The sequence below is a fragment of the Motacilla alba genome, chromosome 1A (assembly GCF_015832195.1).
Source record: "Motacilla alba alba isolate MOTALB_02 chromosome 1A, Motacilla_alba_V1.0_pri, whole genome shotgun sequence".
In the NCBI taxonomy this organism is placed as follows: Eukaryota; Metazoa; Chordata; class Aves; order Passeriformes; family Motacillidae; genus Motacilla; species Motacilla alba.
The window spans coordinates 6,181,129-6,200,860 of record NC_052031.1 but is presented as its reverse complement, the minus strand read 5'-3'; the positions used below and the strand labels follow the sequence as shown (position 1 = coordinate 6,200,860).

Sequence of the window (19,732 nt, the reverse complement as noted above, 5' to 3'; positions counted from 1 at the left end):
CCTGGCCCTCATAGGCAAGGAAACACAACACCATCACTCTGGGTAAACAGTCTCCATATTGCATTCCACTTTGGCACAACACAGGAGCAGTGAATGACAGAAGAATTGTTTTGATCATTCTTTTCTCTGCTTCTCTCACTGCTTCTCTCAGGTTCAGACAATGTGCGTCCCACAGGTGGGGACGGGGCTCTTCTTGCAGTAACAAATGACAGAATGAGATGAAACACATTCAAGATGCATTGAGGTGGTTTAGCTTGGATATTAGGAACAATTTTGTTCCCAAATGGGTTCTCAAGCCCTGGAAATAGGCGGCCTAGGGAAGTGGTGGTGTCACCATCCCTTGAGGTATTTGAAAGCACTTGGTGCTTGGGGGCATGGTTTAACGGTGAGCTTGGCAGTGATGGGTTAATGGTTGGACTCAATGATCTTAAAAGTCTTTTCCAACCTAAACAAATCTGTGATTCTTCTTAAATTTATGGCACATCTGTAAGAGGCATTTTATTATACTGCTGCTGATGCATGAGCGCTACAATGTACCTTGTACCTACGACTCCTTCAGTGTAAGGAACTCACTGAGGCTCTCAGAGGCACTCATTTCATACTGCCTTCATGAGGGAGCTACTCCATGGTTGTTACCTTTGGCAGGTGAGGTACAGCCTAGTCATTTTTAGGCTGTTTGAGAGAGAACAGCTCTAGTGAGTTTGAGTAACCCCAGAAAACATTCCTATAAATTTTATGACTATTGTAGGGACTAGAGATGTGTGCTCAGTGGATTGCACATGGAGATCACTTTAAAAAAGGTTGTGCCTTACTGGTTTGCAGTTCTGGAGTTGAACAGGGTTAGAAGCCATGCAGGATTAGACAAACAATTCAAAATACAGGCACTTAGTAAACTTTGTAGAGCAGCAGCTTTTCTTTTTGTGGGAAAGACCAGTGTTTTACTGTCTTCTGGCCATTCCTCCCTCAGCAGCAGCTGAGTTCTGCCAGGCTGTGATGAAAGCCAGGTGTAACTATGGACTCTGTGTTAGTCACCCCAAGCAGGAGTGGCTGAGCTGCTGCCAGGCTGTCACAGGCTGTTCAGCTCCTTCTTGACTGCTGGAAACATAAGGGATAGTCCTGCCAGTTCCCCCTCCTTTATTCTGGAAAACTGAGTTACTGCACGGATTGCAAGAGGGATCCTCAGTGTTTTTAGCTCAGTGATTTACATGAATACAAAATTACACTGTTGTAAATTTTCCCCCCCTACCTTCTCCCTACCCCCACCTTAAAATACATGATTAAGTGGATTATAAGGGGTCCTTGGGTCAAGATTCTCTGGTGTCTGTAGGTGATTCCATCCCCAGCTACTCTTCATCTCCGTGGAACAGAAGAGAGAAGATGCCATGAAAGCAAGAGTAAAGCAGGATTTTTTTTAGTTCTATCAAATCATGAAACCATATCTCTGTTTCTTGCAAAAATCTTTATCCTTGGGAAGTTTCAGTAAAATTCAGAATTTAATTTTTACATCTATTTGTACCTTATTTTTTCTTTACTACTGTTTATTTTTACTTGGATGTGTTGTTTTGCTTTTAAATGTCACTTATGGCAGTTAGTGTCTTCCAGGTAGTTTAGCATTCATTATTAGAGCATAATGTTAAATACTTCTAGTTTGCATTATGTCTGTTACTCCTGAGGAGATTCAGGACACTTGGAAATTTTCACAGTGAGAACAGCCATTGGAATAATCTCTCCAGGGCAGTGGTAGTTTCCCCAAGACTGGACACTTCTAAGATTCAACTGAACTGAGTGTTGGACAGTCTTGTCTAGACTGTGCTTTGGCCAAGAAAGCTTGGACTAGATGGTCCTTGGGGTCCCTTCCAACCTGTCATTCTGTGATTGATGCTGGGCAGGATTTTAGCCATGCTCCTTGTACCTTGTAAGCCTGACTGATTTTGGGGGAACTTGAAAGTGCTGTTTAGCATGCCATTGTGGACAGAATTTATCATCAGGTCATTGCTAATATATTTCCCCATTTTTTAGTTCAAATCTGTTCTCAGTACTAATTAATTGACTATATATTCATGTTGACCTCATTTGAGATGGCATTGTTTCCTGTATAATCTGTAATGCTAACTTTTAATTAGTAAATTTAATCATACTTGTATCATATCTTTAACTGCTTTCACTGAGATAACACTGAACAAAACTGATAAGACCTTAGAATACAAGTTATTTGTCTTCAATTTCATAGAGATGCGTTTTTGTGCCAAAGAATTTTTCTTGTTCCCATATTTAGCTTTTACTTTATCAGGAATCAACGTGTAATTTCTAAGTTGGAGGTATTTAAATATTTCCTCTTATAAGAAAAATCATGTTTAATGCTTATCTCCCAAAATAAAAGCTCTTGCCCCCTTCTCAAGCTGTTTTCTGGGTTTTCAGTATGGATGGATTAATGAAACATTGAACTATCTCAGTGCAGCTGGAAGGTTAAGATGATTCTGGCAGAAAGCAAAGAGGATTACTTTAAAGGCAATGAATATGATAATTTACACACTAAATGTAATTGAATTGTCATGAGACACAGAACATGCCAAACTTTGATTCACACATTGCTTATGCAGAGGAAGGGATGGTAAGCCATGGCCACATTTTCAGCATAAATCAGGAACTTGCTTTCTGGTGCAAATACAGTTTGGCATTCTTTTAAGCAAAGGTTTAAACTTTTTTCAGCTTACACTGTTATTCTTTCTGTGTTTTGTAAGATCCGTGCATGTCCTTTTGACCACATTTTAAAATAAAAATCGAAACCATTTTTAGTTCTGTTTAAAAAATGTATCAGCTACATACTATGTGAATGTATTGACTGCTGTGTATTACAATATTGTCTACTTATATTCAGCCCCACTCTTCCACTCTTTCTCAAATTAAAACTTATCTCTTCTACTTGGAAATTAGTGATAGGACTTTTTAACTATTTCTTGAAGCTCAGCAGCGGGTGTCCTTTAAACAAGGAAGTTTTTCCCCACAGCTGTCCATTGGAGAAGTGGAGATTTGGGTCCACTGGAGATTTGAAGTTGCTGAAAGAATGTCAGGGTTCTAAGGAAGTTAAAAGTTTACTTTTTAAAAACTCAGAATTAGTCTTCTGTAAAGACTTGCTGTAAGCACACATCTGTCTTCCAACAGGAAACACAATTTAATTTTGGTTACAATTCCTTTATCTTCTCACTTTGAAAGTAAAGCAGTTCATCCGCTGCTTTTTGTCAGTGTTGATTTGGTAGCTTTAGTGGACATTGTCAGTTCAGCAGACACGCTATGTCAACTAGTCAAGATTAGAAACCAGATTGTTGTAATTATGCCGGGGGAATGCTGGAATGCCCTGGCAGTGGTGGGAAGTTGTGTCTGTGCCCCTGGGTGTGGCAGGGCTGGGGAGGGGCTCTGGGAGCTGTGCTCAGGGCTCCCATGGGCAGCCAGGGTAACAGAGCCCTGCAGTGGCTGTAAAGCTGTGTCAGAGAAAAGCAAACCTGAGACCCAGCTGCTTTGTCCCCTGTCTTGAGTCCCCTTTCAGCTTGGGAATAAAGGATCCAGCACCTGAAAGCACAGGAGGAGCAGTGCCCTGCTTGGACACACCAAAATCTGAGCAATATGACATGGTTCTACTCACTCCTTATCTTACAGGGAAGGAAATGATTTGTCAGTGTTGTAGCTTAGAGATTTGAAGCTTCCAAACATAGCAGACTGAATTATTTATTATTTTTTTCCTCTCTCAAATAACTGTAAATACATGTGTGCTGGTTCTGCTGCATACTGGAAAAATTGCAGAGCTGTATGTATTTTTAATAAACAGGAATAAAATAATGGTGACAAAGGGGGCCGGGTGAGGGTAACCAAGTGTGACTTCTGGGGATCATAAATGAAAGCTTTGAAGAAGCAGCCAGACCTTCTCTTGGGGAAAGCTTGGGACAAGCAGTGTTGTTGTCTAAATGCTGGTGCTTGTGTCTGTGGTGGTCATACTGAGGTTCTCTTAGTGTTCCCCTGGAGAAAGGCAGAGTGAAAACAAGCAGAGACCATGTTAAATCTCTAACAGATGGCTTAGAAGGCCACCTTGGCACAACTTCTTGTCTAAATGTTGAGAAATATGTAGGTAACCTTTGTTAAAGAAACATTAGGTTTGAACAAATAATTGTGTTAATGTCATACGATAGAAAACTGTAATATCTGATCTGTTTTTCTATTTCATGACCCAGATGGTTGGTATGTACAATTCCTGAAGTTCATTACGTTGCTATGAACTAGATAGTGAAAAAACTCCACATGCTTGGAGTTATTTTTATAAGTGTTAGATTGAAATATATTTTAAACCTTTTTCAAGCCTTGCTTTTTCTGAAGTTCATTGCTTTTTAATAATCAAAAGAATTCAATGCTTAAATATTTCACTAACTTATTAACTAAAGCTGATTTACCTCATTCGTTTGATATAATTATATTTGGGATATTGAAGTACTTTCTGTTGTTGGATATTCAAAGTAGCAACTTTTCCTTTCTCGGTGCTCTCTGTTCCTGTCTGTGTCCTGGAGATGGTTTCTGCTCAGGGAACAGGACTGAGCAAAACTTGAACTCCACTCACGTAGCAAATGCTGCATATGCAGTGTCCTCATGTCCAGTGCTTACTCACACCCTGGTTTTTTGTTTTTGCCTGTAAGCCTTCCTGTTGTCATATCCTTACACTTATTCCAGCTCTGGGTTGCCCAAGTTGCAGTTCTGACACTGTAATGACATCCTTCCCTGTTTTCTGAGAAATAAATTTTCGGCAATTTCTAAGAAGCCATGCAGTATTTCTTCAGTATTCCAATAGCTCTACAAATCCTGTGAATGCTTCACAATTTTGTTTTAAGGCAGTAGTGAATGTTTCAGCTTTCTTTGACTATTAGAATGTTTGTGGAATTGCCAGATAGTGGCCTTTAGTACTTTCTTCAGTCTTTGAGTCAGTGGGTTGTGAAGAATTATTTATTTACTGTATTAAATATCTGCATTGGTGGGAAATCAGAAATATTCCAAACTCAGCAATTAAGATACTGTGCAGTAACTGTACTTTTGTTTTGAGCAGTATTCAAGACTTACACCAAGGTCATATTTTGCTTTGACACAATAGTTTTGGCATTTCTCCATTGAAGTAGTCTCCCTGAAGTTGATTTTCCAAGTATTTGGCTGCAGTTCTTTTTCCACAAGGGAGAAAATCTGAACAACATTATTTTAATTCCTCTACAGGTGCAGATGCTGAGCAGGATGCTGCTATCAAACTTGCCCAGGAACGAGCAGAGATAGTTGCCAAGTATGACAGAGTAAGTGAACCTTTTAGTAATTTAAAAGACATTTTATAATGGATCTTCATAATATGTCTGTTTAAAAAGTGAATCATGGTTCCAGCTTGCTGCTGTTTAAAATACTCTGTTGAGTACTAATCTGGTGTTTGATGACACACTGGCCTCTGGGTGAATTGAACTCTTCTCTCCATGGGGAATATTCTGGATAATGACTCAATCAACTGATTTTTCAGGTGCATAGCAAGTTACTTTGGGACTATTTCAGGGAGTGTATTGTATTAGAAGTGAAAGTAGGGTGTTTGAGGATGCTCAGTGTATCTGTGAGATCAGAAGGACTCTCATTTTACTTTTTATTTATTTAGTCTTTGGTTATGGTAGTACAAACACTGAAATTATAGCAGAAGAAGTAAAAGATGAGTGAGCTGTATTGTTTCTCATCTTGTTGTGGAGAGCTGAAGAAATGCCCTGGTCATACCATGTTTGTTCTTGGACCCCTTGTCAGGAAAAGCCTGGCACAGACTGTGCCCAGAATGCTTACATAGTGCTCAGGTATTTTTGTAACACTTACGGACTTCTTAAGTGTCACTGGAGTAGAGAGCAATAGCCTTGTTTGTAGAGTTCATGCAATGTTTTATGTTCCAGACTTACTGGTGGTCTGCAGTGTGCAGTAAATGAGTGGCTCACCTTGGACTAATGAAAAACCTGCTTGTTGAGCAGCTGACACCAGCTGCTCCTCACAGCTGCTCAGTCACTGCCACCTCAGCTGGGCAGGGGAGAGAAAATGTAACAAAAGGCTCGTGAGTTGGGATAAAAGCAGGGAGAAATCCTTCGCCAGTGACTATCATGGGCAAAGCAGACCTGAGTTGAGGAAATCTGTTCAATTTATTACGAATCAAATCAGAGTAAGACAATAATAAAACAAAAACTGTATCTAAAACATTTTATCCCCAACCCTCCCTTCTTCTCAGGCTTATCTTTGCTCCCAGTTTTCTCTACCTCCTCCACCTGAGCAGCGCAGGAGGATGGGGAATGGGGGCTGTGGTCAGTTCATCCCCCATTGTTTCTGTGACTCCTTCCTGCTTGGGGGTTTGACTCCTTAAACTCTTCCCTTTTTCCAGGGGGGGTTGTCCCTCCCACAGGCTCCATGAACTTCTTCAGTGTGGGTCCTTCCCATGGGCTGTCGTTCTTCATGAGCTGCTCCAGCATTGGTCCTTCCATCAGGGTCAGTCCTTCAGGCACAGGAGCTCCAGCATGGGCTCCCCATGGGGTCACAAGTCCTGCCACCAAACCTGCTCCAGTGTGGCCTGGGCCATGGGCAGTGGCAGGTCCATATTGAGCTGGCTTTGTCTCTGTTGGATGTGGAGGAGGCTTCCAGCAGCTTCTCAAGAAACTCCCCCTGGAGCCCCCTGCTACTAAAAGCAGGCCACACAAACCCAACTCGCTTTGTGTTCTGAGTGGTGGCCTGATTTCACAGCCAGGAACCTGTGCACAGCCCACACCAGAAGTAGGTAGAGCTGAAGTGTAGTTAAACTTCTGCAAGCCTTTTGCAAGACTGGCGATTGGAGAGGAGGAATGGGACATGGATGAATGCATAACTGAGGGGAAAACTCAGTGCTGCATTGTGTGACAGCTGCTGCAAGTCAGCATGGACATTAACTCGGGGCTGTCTGCAGGATGTGCTCTTGCTGATGATTGTTCAGGAAAGATGGACTTGGGAAATGAGTAGAGGTCACTCTGGGGACCTTGATGCATTTTTGTGGAGTTTAACAACAGGTGTGGGATTACTGTGACTCTGGTTGAAGTGTATTTTGTCTATAGCAGTGACCAAGAGAGATTTCCTGTGATGAAATTACAGGATAACTGTTTGTAAGGGCTGGGATAGGTGTTCTGCTCTCCTTTCTCTGGGCCGGTTAGGTTAGGACTGGTGTTCTTCTGTTCCTCCTCTAACCTCCTGCCACTATGTCCCAAAGTGTCCCAAAGGTTATGCTTTCAGTGGTTGGATGCTCCCTTATGTGTCTTTATTTGTTGTGCCATAAAATATAATTTGGCTTTTTGTTTTTCCCTTTCCCCTTAGGGACGTGAGGGTGCTCAGATTGAACCGTGGGAAGATGCTGACTACCATCTTTACAAAGTCACAGATAGATTTGGGTTTCTACAGTAAGTAGCAAGCTTGTAAAGAAAATAAGATCAAAAGTTTGCTATGAATATTCAGGCTCTTGATTGCATTACCTATTTGGTGAAAATATTATTATGCCTTTAATAGATATTTTGGAAACTGCTGTGTAAGTGTTACTGCTGGCTAATCTTTCACTGTGCTTTTCAATTCAGTTTCTATCTGGGTTTTTTATTTCTGTAACTTAATCTTGCATAGGGAGTGAAATGTTTTAAAATATTTTATTGGGGAATGAAAATTGGTGGTCTACAAAAAACATATTCCAAGCTGAATTGCAGATAAATTTTGGTTGTGAATAACTTAGTTGGATGCAAATGAACTTGAAGGTCTTGGAAGGATTTATAAAAATTTTGTTAAAATGTTTAATTTTAAAAAGATCCCAACACATTAAGATTACTCAATGGTTGTGTATGAGCATAAGTGTATCTCAGTCCATGAAAGGTTAATATCTTTTGGCTTCATGTATTTTTTAACCTTACTGAAATCTCTGCTGATTTGGGACCTAATGTTGAATCAGCTTTAAGTCAGAAAATGCCAGAGTCCAGATGCAGTTCCCCTACAGGTGCCTCCTTTGTAACATAATCTGTTCCTTTTTGGCAAATAGAAGATTAGAGTTTTACATTGTATTAGGGTTTTTGTGGTTGGCAGATGTAAATATGTAGCTTGCAGAAACTGGACACAAGCTGACTTGCTACTTTTGATGATATCAGGACTCTCTGAGGTTCTTGGTGTTAGGCATTTTTGTTTGAATACATGAAATGAAGTTCAAATCCAGAAAAATCAGTGATAAGTGGAAAACTTACAATTCATTGTATTGGGAAGGGGGATGTTTATGTTTTTTGGGGGACTTCTTTTCCTTCCTTCCTTTTTGCAATATTACTGTTTTTACAAGCTGTCAGTTAAAAGTCATCTTTACCTGCAGACTGCTTGTGCTTCACTGGGGTGAGTCAATTTGATGCGTGACGTTCTGAGAGATCTGTTTCACACAAAGAGGTCCTTGTGTTGGTAGAGCCCAGCTGCAGCACCATGTGCCTGCAGTTGCAGCATTCCTAACGGAGAACTGATGTCAGAGTTACTTTATTTCTGGGGCAGAGGTAATGGAAGCCACTGCAGGGTTCACCTCTGACTTTGTGATCCTTGTGAACTCCTGCACTGTTCCTGTTACCTGTATTGTGGCATTTTTATGTGTTAGATGTGTTCCTCAAGTCCTCTCAACTTGCTGCTGCTGTTCAGTCATTACCCCAGCTGTTCCTCTTGCCCAGAAACATCTCTACTCACCAACACAGAATTAATTCTCTATATATGTCAACTTCAAGGGATGAAAGCTGAAAGATTTAAATTACATAAAGACTGCACAGGTTAACAGTGTGTGCAGATAATCTCTTCACTAATTGTGCCTATTTGTAGCTTATCCATGTCTTGTTACAGGGCAGATTTCACCAGGGAATGCTCTCAAGGCTGCTTTATGATTGCTTAAGAGAAATTCAGTGTGTTGCAAATGATGTTTTTATTTTCCTGAGAAGAAAAATCTCTCCTAATAGAAGAAACGTAATTAGGATAAACAAATCAACTGTCCTTCCCTAAAATGACAATTTATATTTCACTATAGATTTTAACTATGGTCTGGGTTGTCTATGTGCTGTCATACTGGGCCTGCTGTGTCTGAAGGAAACTCCTGTTCTATGAGAGTTTGAACTGCAGCAGGATGTACCAAAAGCCTCAAAAGTTTGTCATCCCTGAGAGCCATAATTCCCTACCATCTCTCAGGTGTTTGCAGTGTAAATTAGCAGACAGGCTGATGCACACTGAAAACAAAATCTGGGGCAGTACCAAACTAAGTGTCCTAGGTAAGGTCTACGGGGATTTGTAATCTTGTTTATATTGACATCTTGAAATACTAAGAGAGGTGTCTTTTGTGTCAGAAGGGTGCTGGGTGTGAGGAACCTGATACAAAATTAGGGCTTGTTTTCTCAAGTACAATAGGCTTTGATTATTATCAGTGGTTTTCTATTTTTCCTTGTCTGTGTCCTGTTTGCAGCTTTCCCTGGCTCTGTTAAGGGGCTGTTTAAAGTTCAGCTGATTGCTGATAGGGCAGGAAAGATAATTTTGAGGGAATGAAGCACTCAGGCTGCACGTGTAACTTGCCACTGGGTAGAATATGGGAGAATGTAAAGGCTAGAGACATTTGAAGAGTGGTTTTGGTCTAGGTCTGCGGTTCTTCTAGTGTCCCAGTGTCCTTATTTGTGTGTTAAACTGGGAATTTGTCAACTTGAGGGACCTGAAAACTTTAACACTTCTATTGTCTTCTTGCCCTACCAGTAGAAGTGGGCCCAGGTTTTCCTCAGAGAGGACTGAGAGGGAAAATGCCTTTTGTTTACCAGTAGAGAAATCGGATTGTGATAGGAAATAGATACAACATACCCCTTCAAGTAAAATATATAACTTTAACCTATTTAAAAGACCCTCAGTTGAGGTATTTGGCATCTTTGATCAATTCTAAGTGATGTAGTATTTACTGCTGATAAGAGTTAGGTCCATCTTTACTCAAAATTGTCCTAAATTTTTAGTAGCTTCAGAACACAATTTAATTTGTTTGCTGCAGTACTTTGTTTTGCAGTTCTGCAAATGAATGTGAATGTTCTAGTTAACTTAGGATATTAAAAGGAAAGTGGTGTGGACAGATGATTAATATTGCTATTTAAAACAAAAAAATATAGCTGAGTTAATACTTAATGAATTTAGGGAACAAGAAAGTGTATTCAGTGAGAAGTAGCAGAGCATTATAATAATGAGACTTATTTGAAATGAATAAAGGGAAGTTTTAGAGGGAAGTTGGATGTAGGAAGAAGGTTTCCAGCAAAGCTAAGCTGTGAAATAACCTGTGGGGAGCCCAAGGGGACTGTCTCCTGAGATGCTTAACAGCAGAGTGTGCAAAACAAAATGCAGCTAGGAGGAGTTTGTTCAGTGGCACTGACTAAATTGTAGCAGTTCTGAGCTACTCTACTGCAAACATAAATTGTGCAGTAGAGGCATGCAGGAACCAGGAAGAGTGAAGCTCTCATTATTAGCTAAATTGTAGAAAATTTGGCCTTTACCAGCTACTGTTGTTGCAAGGCTATAGGGAAGTGATGGCTTGTGGTTTATTTAAGTCATGGGGTGTTGCAGGCAAACCAGACTCAACTTGGAGAAGTTTTTTCATTATTTACTGCCAGGTAACATGACATTCTGACTGCTGAGTTGGATGCTGGGTAGGAACACTCCATACCACTCTAACAGGCACCTAGAGGAAACACCTGTCTCCCCTCTGCCTCCAGGACAAACTTCCCTTGCTTTTTGTCCTGGGCTAGCCTTGGATCACCCCATTTCCTTTGGTGAGGTGGCAGACAGTGCAGGAGCCCCTGCACATGACGATTTCTTTCTGCTGCTCCTGGCTTTTTACTTATTTTCTCCCTCTTCTCTTTGTGTCTTACATGTCTTTCCCCACCCTGACATGGTGTTCCTCTCACTCCAGCCATGTTCTCAATATCCCCTTCCACGAGTCTCTTCTCTCTTTCCAATTAATGTTCTTCCTCTTCATTAATACAGATTTGTTTCTGCCAAGTGCTGTCGATCTTCCTCAGTGTCACCTGATATACATATATATTCCATGGTACACATGGAATAGTATATTGAATTAATACATCAATTAAATAAATATTCATATAACGTGGAATAGCCTATTTAAAAACCCCCAAAACTATTCACTTTTGTAATGTTTCTTTCAGAGAATCTCATGTCAGTTGTCTTAGTCATGACCACGAGTATTGACAGAGCAGACCAGTTATTTTATACAAGCACAATGTGGATACCAAGAAACCTAAAAATATTAAAAAAATATATTTTCCTTCCCAGAAAAACCTCAGGCATGGTCCTTATTCAATGCAATTTGTTTTGCAGTAAAAATCCTGCTGCTGATTCCACATGACAGTGCAGGACTGCTGAGCAGTCAGGCTGATGTGAAAAGTGCCATTCAATTTTAAAATGAACATTTTTTCCTCTGAAGCCCAGCCCCGGTGTCTGTATATACAGTGTACCAGTGTTTTGATAAGATTGGATATTCTTTTCTAGAAAGTGCAGGAGCTGGAGGCCTCGAGCTGTGCCTGCAGCTGATGGAAGCCCAGCAGCCCATCCCTGGGGACTCCCACAGGGCTCAGAGCAGGCTCAGCCTGTAGTAGATGACTTCTGCAATCAAGTATTTTAGGAATGGGAGAAATGCCTAAGATCTCTTCACAGATAGTCATAACAAAAACTGTTTAAGCTGATTTTGGAAATGAAAAAGGCAGAATGTGTTTGGTATAAAAAAATCTGAGGTTGGTTTGCTCAATTTTTCATTTTTCCTCCCCCCACCCCCGTTGGATATGTTGTATCTTTTTGGTCAGCATTGTATGAATGTTGACCCGGCACCTCACAAAAAAGCAGTTCCTCTTTTATCCTGTCTTGGAACCTGGCTAAATTTTAAATTAAATGTCCTCAGTATTTTCGGTGTGGACTGTTCTTTTGCCAGCCCTTTTCTTTACCTTGCAGATAACTTCTATTTGCATTTTTTCTGTCAGCAGTCCTTGATAAGGGAGTAACTTCAGGGGAAAAAAAAAATCCTAGAGGAGTTTCTGAGTGTCTTGAAGCTCATAGCAGGCATTCCAGTAATGCCTCAGGATCTGGGATTTTCCCCTTCCCCCTCCTGGAATTGTTTAGTTGATTTGGTGCTGCTTTGGAATTGTTAAAAAAGCTACTAAAATAAATACCTTATTCCTTGGGTGGTGACAAGTTCCCTACTATAACTAGGAATGTTTTAAAAGGTATTTTATTTCTTTAAACTGACAGTTTATGTAATGTCTATATTGATTTGTCTATTTAGAAGTGACAATTTTATGAGTTATTTTTATAGCTAAAAAATTATTAAAGGTCTTACTACAGTAAAAGAAAGCAAGAAATTCAAATGACAGTGTTTTTGTAAGTAAATAAGAATTTATGCTTTAACTGACTGTCGTTGAAACACATACATTCATAAATATATCCTTGAATATATCTATCTATATATCACATATATTCATGAATATATTCTTGTATTTATTTTTGTATTTATTTTTTGTATTTATTTTTGTATTTATTAAACTCTCCATTTAACTACAAGGACAAAATAACTTGATTCCCTGTCCCACATAATGTTAGAAGTTGAATGGTCACAAGAGCATTGGCTGCTTGGAGTTTGCAAAACAGCCCAAACTTTGTCCATGATCCTGAAGTAGGGGAGAAGCTGAGAACAGCATTTTGCAACTGTAAAGGTCAAGACCAGTATAAAGAGCTGATCCTCTTTGTGCCCTCTCAACACCAGGCCAAAAGTCAGAGCAGGATAAGCCAAATGGCCTCAGTGTCTTCCCAGAATGGCACAGCAAGCTAAAATTTGAGCAAATCTGAGCAGCATCCCCAACATACCCCTGGTCAATGTGCTCCAGGTCCTGAGGGGCTTTGTACTGAAATTTGTAAAGCATTGAACAACATCCCCCTGAAGAAGAAACATCAGCCAGGTTCATTTGTTTTGGTACCTGTTGGAACTACAGATTTCAGTCTTTCAATGATTTGGGGACCGAGCAAAAATATTAAAAAAAAATAAAAATGTCCCACACTTGTCATTTTTAGCTGTAAATCAGGATTTATGTTATCTGGTCTTTTAAAGCATCCTTGTGTGTGTATATTCTTGATGATTCTTTTATATTTCTCTCTCTGTATATCACCCAGCTGAGAAGGAGGTGCTCTGTTTTCTTTTATAAGAAAATTGGTCAAGACCACAGTTTGCTTTTCTAAGTAAAACTAAAAAAAAAAATTGGTTTTTGAAATTTCGGGTAGGTACAGCTCAAGTCCAAATTTTACTACTACTTATTGGGAAATATAGATTCTGACCTAAATACTCTGACTAATATATTGTGGAAAGTGTTTTAAGTGTTCAGACATTAATAGTTATGACGTAGAAACAACAGAAGAAACTGCAATTTATTTACTGCAACTTGCCAAAAACTTTTTTCTTTCCATTGTTCCCTGATGAATGCCAGCAACAGAATTGTTCTGGTAACTTTTGGTGATGAGCTGTGAAAATCATAGCAGACATGACATCATTCAAAAAATTAGAATACTTTTGTTTCTTCAGCCTGCACCATACCAATTTTTTTCAGACCTTGTTATTATCAAGGTTTGTGTTAACTTATATTAGTACTTGTTATCTTATAGCAATAATTTACATTGTCACAATTTGTGGTCTGACTTAGGTGATTCATTTTTTATGTTTTTCCTTTTGCTGCCTGCTCAGTAAATGGAAACTGAGATATATATTTACTGTAGCAGGTGCTGTTATGGTGATAAATACTCCAGGATCAGCATAGTGAGACCGGGCAGATTGGAGGTTTATTTTGCAAGGTTGTTCAAGTGGGTTTTTATCCCCTGAAGACCAAGAAGTGGTACAATAGAAGTACCAGGGGTAGAAAATACAGATGTGGTCTGCTCCTCACCCCATTCATGAGGCTCTCTCCAAAATTTGGGTTAGATTCTTGTGTTACTCTTACAGTAGCTCTGTGCTGATCCTGATGGAATTGTACTAATTCACAGCAGCTGAGAATGTGACTCATACCCTTAGTCTTTATCCCGTGAGCCTGTTAAAGCAGAGAACATGCTTTGAGAATGGTTTGCTAATGATGGAGATTATCCCATTGCCAGAGGCACTTTTCAAATAGCAGAATTCATTCTTTCTTTTGCTGACATGAGACCTACCTGCTCTTCTCCATCAAACTTCACTCTTTAGAAAACATAGTGCATTTTTATTAGCTCCAGTGCATTTCTACAGCATGCTCCAAAAATGAGTTAGGGGAGCAAAGAAACTGAGAGCTCAGTCAAGGAATGAGATACTCCATTAAAAATCTCCAAATGAAACTATTGATTTTTTTTTCCTTCAATATTGTTATTTTGCCCCAAACTTTTTGATAGAGAGCAATATGATGAGCAACCAGTTATCCCCTCTTGGAATCTATTTCTTGGTAATTTGTATGTAGCCTTGCTGGAATATAGTCCTTGTCTCTGAAGTATTCTGTATGCATTCCTTAGTATTTTCTCATTTTCTCCTGTGTGCCTGTTGAACCACATGTCCAAGAGCAATAACTCTTGCACAGCTCTCCCTGCTGATTTGGGTGGGTGTGTGAGTGAATTGTCTCCAGGTCAGAGCTGTGAGCTCAGGTCTCTCAGGGTTCTTGGCAGTAAAATAAGTTATGCTGAGATTTTGGGTAAGAGAAAGAAAGAAGCATGGTTGATGTAATTTGGTAATAATGAAGTGGCATTCAAAAAAAAAAAGGGATTTTATATAATTGTAGTTTCGAAGTTTTAGTAGGACAGTCATGGAATCAGGGTTGGAAGAGAGTTAAGACAAGCAGTAAACCCAGCACCATCGCTGTAACCCCATAACCACTAAACCTCATCACCCAGTGCCACATCCAGAAGCCTCTTAAACGCCTCCTGGGGTGGTGACTCCACCACCTCCCTGGGCAACCTGTTACAGTGCCTGACCACCCTAAAAGTGAAACATTTTTTTGCTAATATCTAATCTAATCTCCACTGCCTCAGTTTAAAGCCATTTCCTTTTAAGGCCATGAGATCTGCACAGCAGAGTTCAAGGAAAGAGCTCCAAGGCTACGAGAAGAGTTGCAAAGTTACTGTTCACAGTGACATGGAGCCACAGTTCTTAATTTTCTAGACACAGTAAATATTGCCAAACATGTTGAGTGATGTGGTCATGTGCTAAAATAGCAATGAAACATTTATTTAACAGTGCAATTATAAATGTCAATCTTACTGCATTTTATTTATGCTGGTCATTCAGCAGGGACTTACTGTCATTTTTTTCTTCTCAGCTTTGTGAGACAGGGTCAGACCCTCTTGTCAGGAGAGTGGCTAAACTCTTCCCTCCCTTGGGAAGAAGGGTGCCAAGCTCAGCCTCTTTCAGCTGCCAGAGTCAAATCTTTATTTTAAAAAAAAGTTCAGATCTCTCTTATTAGAGAAAAGTTGTGTTTCTCTTCTCTTTCTCCTCAATATACAAATATACCTTATTTTGACTGTCTAGAATTTTTCATGAGGCATTATAAAGATTCACCATGGGAACTCTGCTGGATTCTCTTCTCTCCATTGGAATCTTGTATTATGTGCCATGGATTCTGCCTTCTAATATGTGATACACTTGCCTTGACTGATTTTTGCTGCAGAATATTCATTGCTAATCATATTGAGGAACTGCTGTTAAAAAAAAATAAAGCCAACCACAAATTTCAGCTCTATTTAACATTCTTTCCTTTTGCCCTAATACACCCTGAGGATATTACCTTTATTTTTGGAGAGAAGTGTTAGTTTTCTTGAGTTGGTTATTGAGATTCAAACTGCTTTTGTTTAGGTCCATCTTCCTAGCATTAGACAAACCCTTTATTATTTTTTTTTCTCTTTGCCTGCTTCCACCAGGAACTACTTTTACAATAATACTTTGATTGCATTTCTTTGTGACAAAACCTGTTTTGAAAACACAGCAAACACATTATTTATCAGTTATGGAATTCCTGCTAAGTTGAAATGAATCCTTGCTTACTATACATTTGTGAAGTCATGAGGCTGGTTCAGAGACCAGGATAAATAGCTAATTTTATTTAAACATCCTTGACAGTGGAAGAGTACATTGGACCTGCTGTAAAATTTGTTTAGTTCTGCCCATTCTGATGGAGTTTACAGCTCTGCCTCCTTGATGGAAGTGAACACGGGTCTGTGAATTTGTCTGCACTCTTGGTGGTGGTTGTGGTGGTGGTTGTGTTGTGAGTCTTCTCTTTGCATGCGTGCATTTGAGCTTGTGTCCAAAAGCATGAGCTGTCCATGGCAGTTTGCAGTATTTGCTTCCTTAAAGTGAGGTCTTATTTTTGCAAGAGCGTGTGGTCAGAAGTGTTGCTTTAGAAGGTGTTTTGGTTACAACAAGGAAGTCTTCAGTGCCTTTCTTGTTCACTTTTTCTCACACTTGCTATTTTAACAAGTATTCTTTGTCAGCCTGATGGGGAAAAGTGATTGTTTATTCCAAGCTGTTTCATGAAAATTGTTCAAACCAGATGTAGCAAAGGCAGAGGAATCAGACCCTCTCTCTGGTGGTCACCTGTGAGCTTTGCAGTTGCATATATTTGCACTCACTTGTGTATTTAGTGGTAGGACTTCACCAGAAGAAGGAAGTGCCCAGAAGTTATGTCTCTAGAAGTTAGCAACGAATTTTTCTGTGACTTGGACTGTGCATTTAATTTCTTTTGCATCAGTATTTAAAATGTTTTTTGTCTTCCCTTTCCCCTTGTGTTATTTTGGTGATCTAGTGTGTGGTTCTTCTCTCACTTTCATTTCATGCATGGTCATTCTGTGGAAGGAAGAGATTTTCTATTGTTATTTGCTGTAATTCAGAATGGTCTTTTTTTCTTTCCTAAATCTGTGTCACAGTGTTACCCCTTTCTTTAGCTTAGCTTTATTCTAAGCTTATTCTTAGGACTGGAGTTGAAATTTGAATTTTAAATCCATTCTTTCAGCTGAGTTAGTCCAGGTTGTCACTTCAGCAATCCCCTGCAGATCTAGAAGGAAATGAGGTGAATGCAATCCTGCAGATTTGATGGCGAACACAAAAATAAGCTGCAGGATAATTCTGCCAACTAAGGACAAATAATGTGTTTTTTTGTTAACAGCTGCTGCTACTTGATTTCAGTAAAAGCTCATCCAGTGTGTACTAGGAATTCATAAAGTACTTCCTTGTATGAAAAGAGCTATTAGGTAGCAGAACTGAAAAAAAATAATTGACTGTGTTAATATGGTTTCATCTATACAACATTCATAAAGCGATATGCAGTGGTTTTGAGTTACTGCTTAAGCTCTAAAACATAAGGAGGTAGTATAGTCATTATTACCTCATTTATTTCCTCCTAAATTTAGCATTTCTAGAAGATGAAAGTAACTGAATGTGGGGAATGGCCAGAGTGTGTTTCACTGGCTCAGGTTGTGAAGGATGCTGAAAGGGGGGACAGTTTTTAGAAGTGCAGAGATGCAGCTACTCTTGACCCAATGAAGGACCCACCAGAATGGGATTTGAGACCACTGAAATTCATTTCCTCAAAGAAGCAAGTGTAGGTACATAATGCTTTGAACTTCAGCAGTGAACAAGTGTATGTTGCTGGAACAATACCATCTTAGGTAATTTATGTTCAAATATGCTTTGCATAGCACATGAATTTTAATACAGATGAAGCTGCCAACATGCAAACCATGGATCACTGTTAATTTATGGTGTAAGGGATCTGCACAGGAAGGAACCTGTGAGCAGTACTTCAAAACAGGAGATATGTGTTTAAGGAGAAAATCCGAGGTGTTTTAGACATTTATCAAATGTAAATTAGAAGCAAGGCATTCTCTTTCATTTGCCTTTTAGGCTCTTGGGAATTTTAAGGTAGCTTAGGCTAATTTTTATCTTTCTATAAAAACTTGATTCTGAGAAGACATTTTTAACCTCAGTGTTCATTTATGTGCAATTAAAGTGACATCAAAAATCACTAGAAATGCTTATGTGCTCAGTTCAGCAGATTATAAATTTTCTCAAAGGTGTTCTCATTCTGTGCTGGAGAAACTTTCAAGTTTTCATATAGAGCACACCTTTCCACTAAAAACAGAGGACAGCACATATTTTTAGCATTTGGCAGTGAAAACACAGTTCTGTGTTTTCTGCTATGAATTTCGTAATAATTTTTCAAACTGGCAATACAAACTTAACAGCAAAGTCATCTTTCAAACAGCCAAGTACTTTGCTGAAAAGTCACCATTTTGAGATTCAGTTGAATTTGATAAAACTTGAATTTTATTTTGTCTCATCTCTTAGAGTTCACATTGCTTGAGACTTTCTGTACAGGAGCTACGTGTTCATGGCACTGTGCTGTGCAAATTGGCAGCGACATCCACGGAATCCACAAATAATAATTGCAAATAAAACCTAGTCACAAAATCACATGTGGTCCAACCTTTTGCCAGCATTAAATTCTTTCTTGCAGCATGTTTCCTGATAATTATATTGTGGAATGTCATACTGGCTTATCCCATATGTTAATTAATTGCTTTGGCTTGCTTATGAATTTTAACAAAACTTCTGAAAGCTGTTTTTTAATCTGCTGTAGTCACTACCCCCATACTGTGCAGAGGTTGTTTGGTGAAAATTCCAAGTGAATGATTACAGTAGCAGAGCTCCAATTGAGAGACAGACTCAATCAGAATTGTGAGTTTGTAAGTACATTGTGAGATAAAATTCTATGGCTCACTTCCTTCTTTCTATCTGTGAAAAACAACAGCTTTCTTACCTTCTCCTTAATATTTTCAGAAATATTTTCCATATATTATTGATTTCGAAAATAACACTTTTGCTTTAATTTCCTTTGAGAAGCTGGAAGATTAAAGAAATATTCATAGTCAGGATTCCTCTGCAAATTACTTTGAAACTGATTCTACTGCCAAGCCCTGTTGTACATATCCATAATACCCCATATTGCCCTGACAGCTTTATGTGCCATGCATCAGACACTGAGGGGCAGGCAGACCTAATAGCATACCTTGTTAGTGTGTTTATTGCTGTAGAAGTGGTTTCCCAGTGTGAATATACTCATTTTTTTGTGTCTAGTAAAGCCATAGACTCCTACAACTCGCTCCTGACAAATCACACAATTTAAAACTGGACCTATTTGGGAAGGTTTACTTTTTCCTAATATATCTGGATACTGTAGTGGTGCAAGTAGTTACTTCAGCAATCTGAGTTTCATATTGTACAGCAAGACAACTCCATTTGTACTAAAGCTCTTTGTCTCAGACACCTGTCAAGTGAATTCTTCCCTTCTCATACCTTACCTGTGTATGGTCACTCTTACAAATTTATTTCACATCACTTTTGGTTGTTTCATACCTTACTGATGTTTTTGTGGCTATTTCTTCACAAATTTATTGATCATGAAGGTTTCAAAATTATACAAATGACTGTTTTGAAAAGTTTTTTAAAATACTTCCTTCAAAATAAGTCTCCTGGGTAATAGCAAGTATGTTTTCCTCATGGATTTAAACACTTAGAAGTGTCACAAATTAACTGCTGAATGCACATTTGTTTCTTCATGATTCACTCCATGAGACCATGAAGATCATTGTTCTGCAA

The 19,732-nt window shown here is 39.2% G+C and overlaps 1 protein-coding gene across 4 annotated transcripts in view; it reads left to right on the top strand.

The window, feature by feature from the left end:
* Positions 1–19,732, top strand: part of USP6NL (USP6 N-terminal like) — a 113,614-nt gene that overhangs the window by 48,669 nt on the left and 45,213 nt on the right. For all 4 annotated transcript variants that reach the window (XM_038153374.1, XM_038153375.1, XM_038153372.1 and 1 more), the window contains 2 exons: positions 5,245–5,318; positions 7,375–7,457. In XM_038153374.1, coding sequence (XP_038009302.1) covers positions 5,245–5,318; positions 7,375–7,457 — 157 coding nt within the window. The remainder of the gene's footprint in view (positions 1–5,244; positions 5,319–7,374; positions 7,458–19,732) is intronic.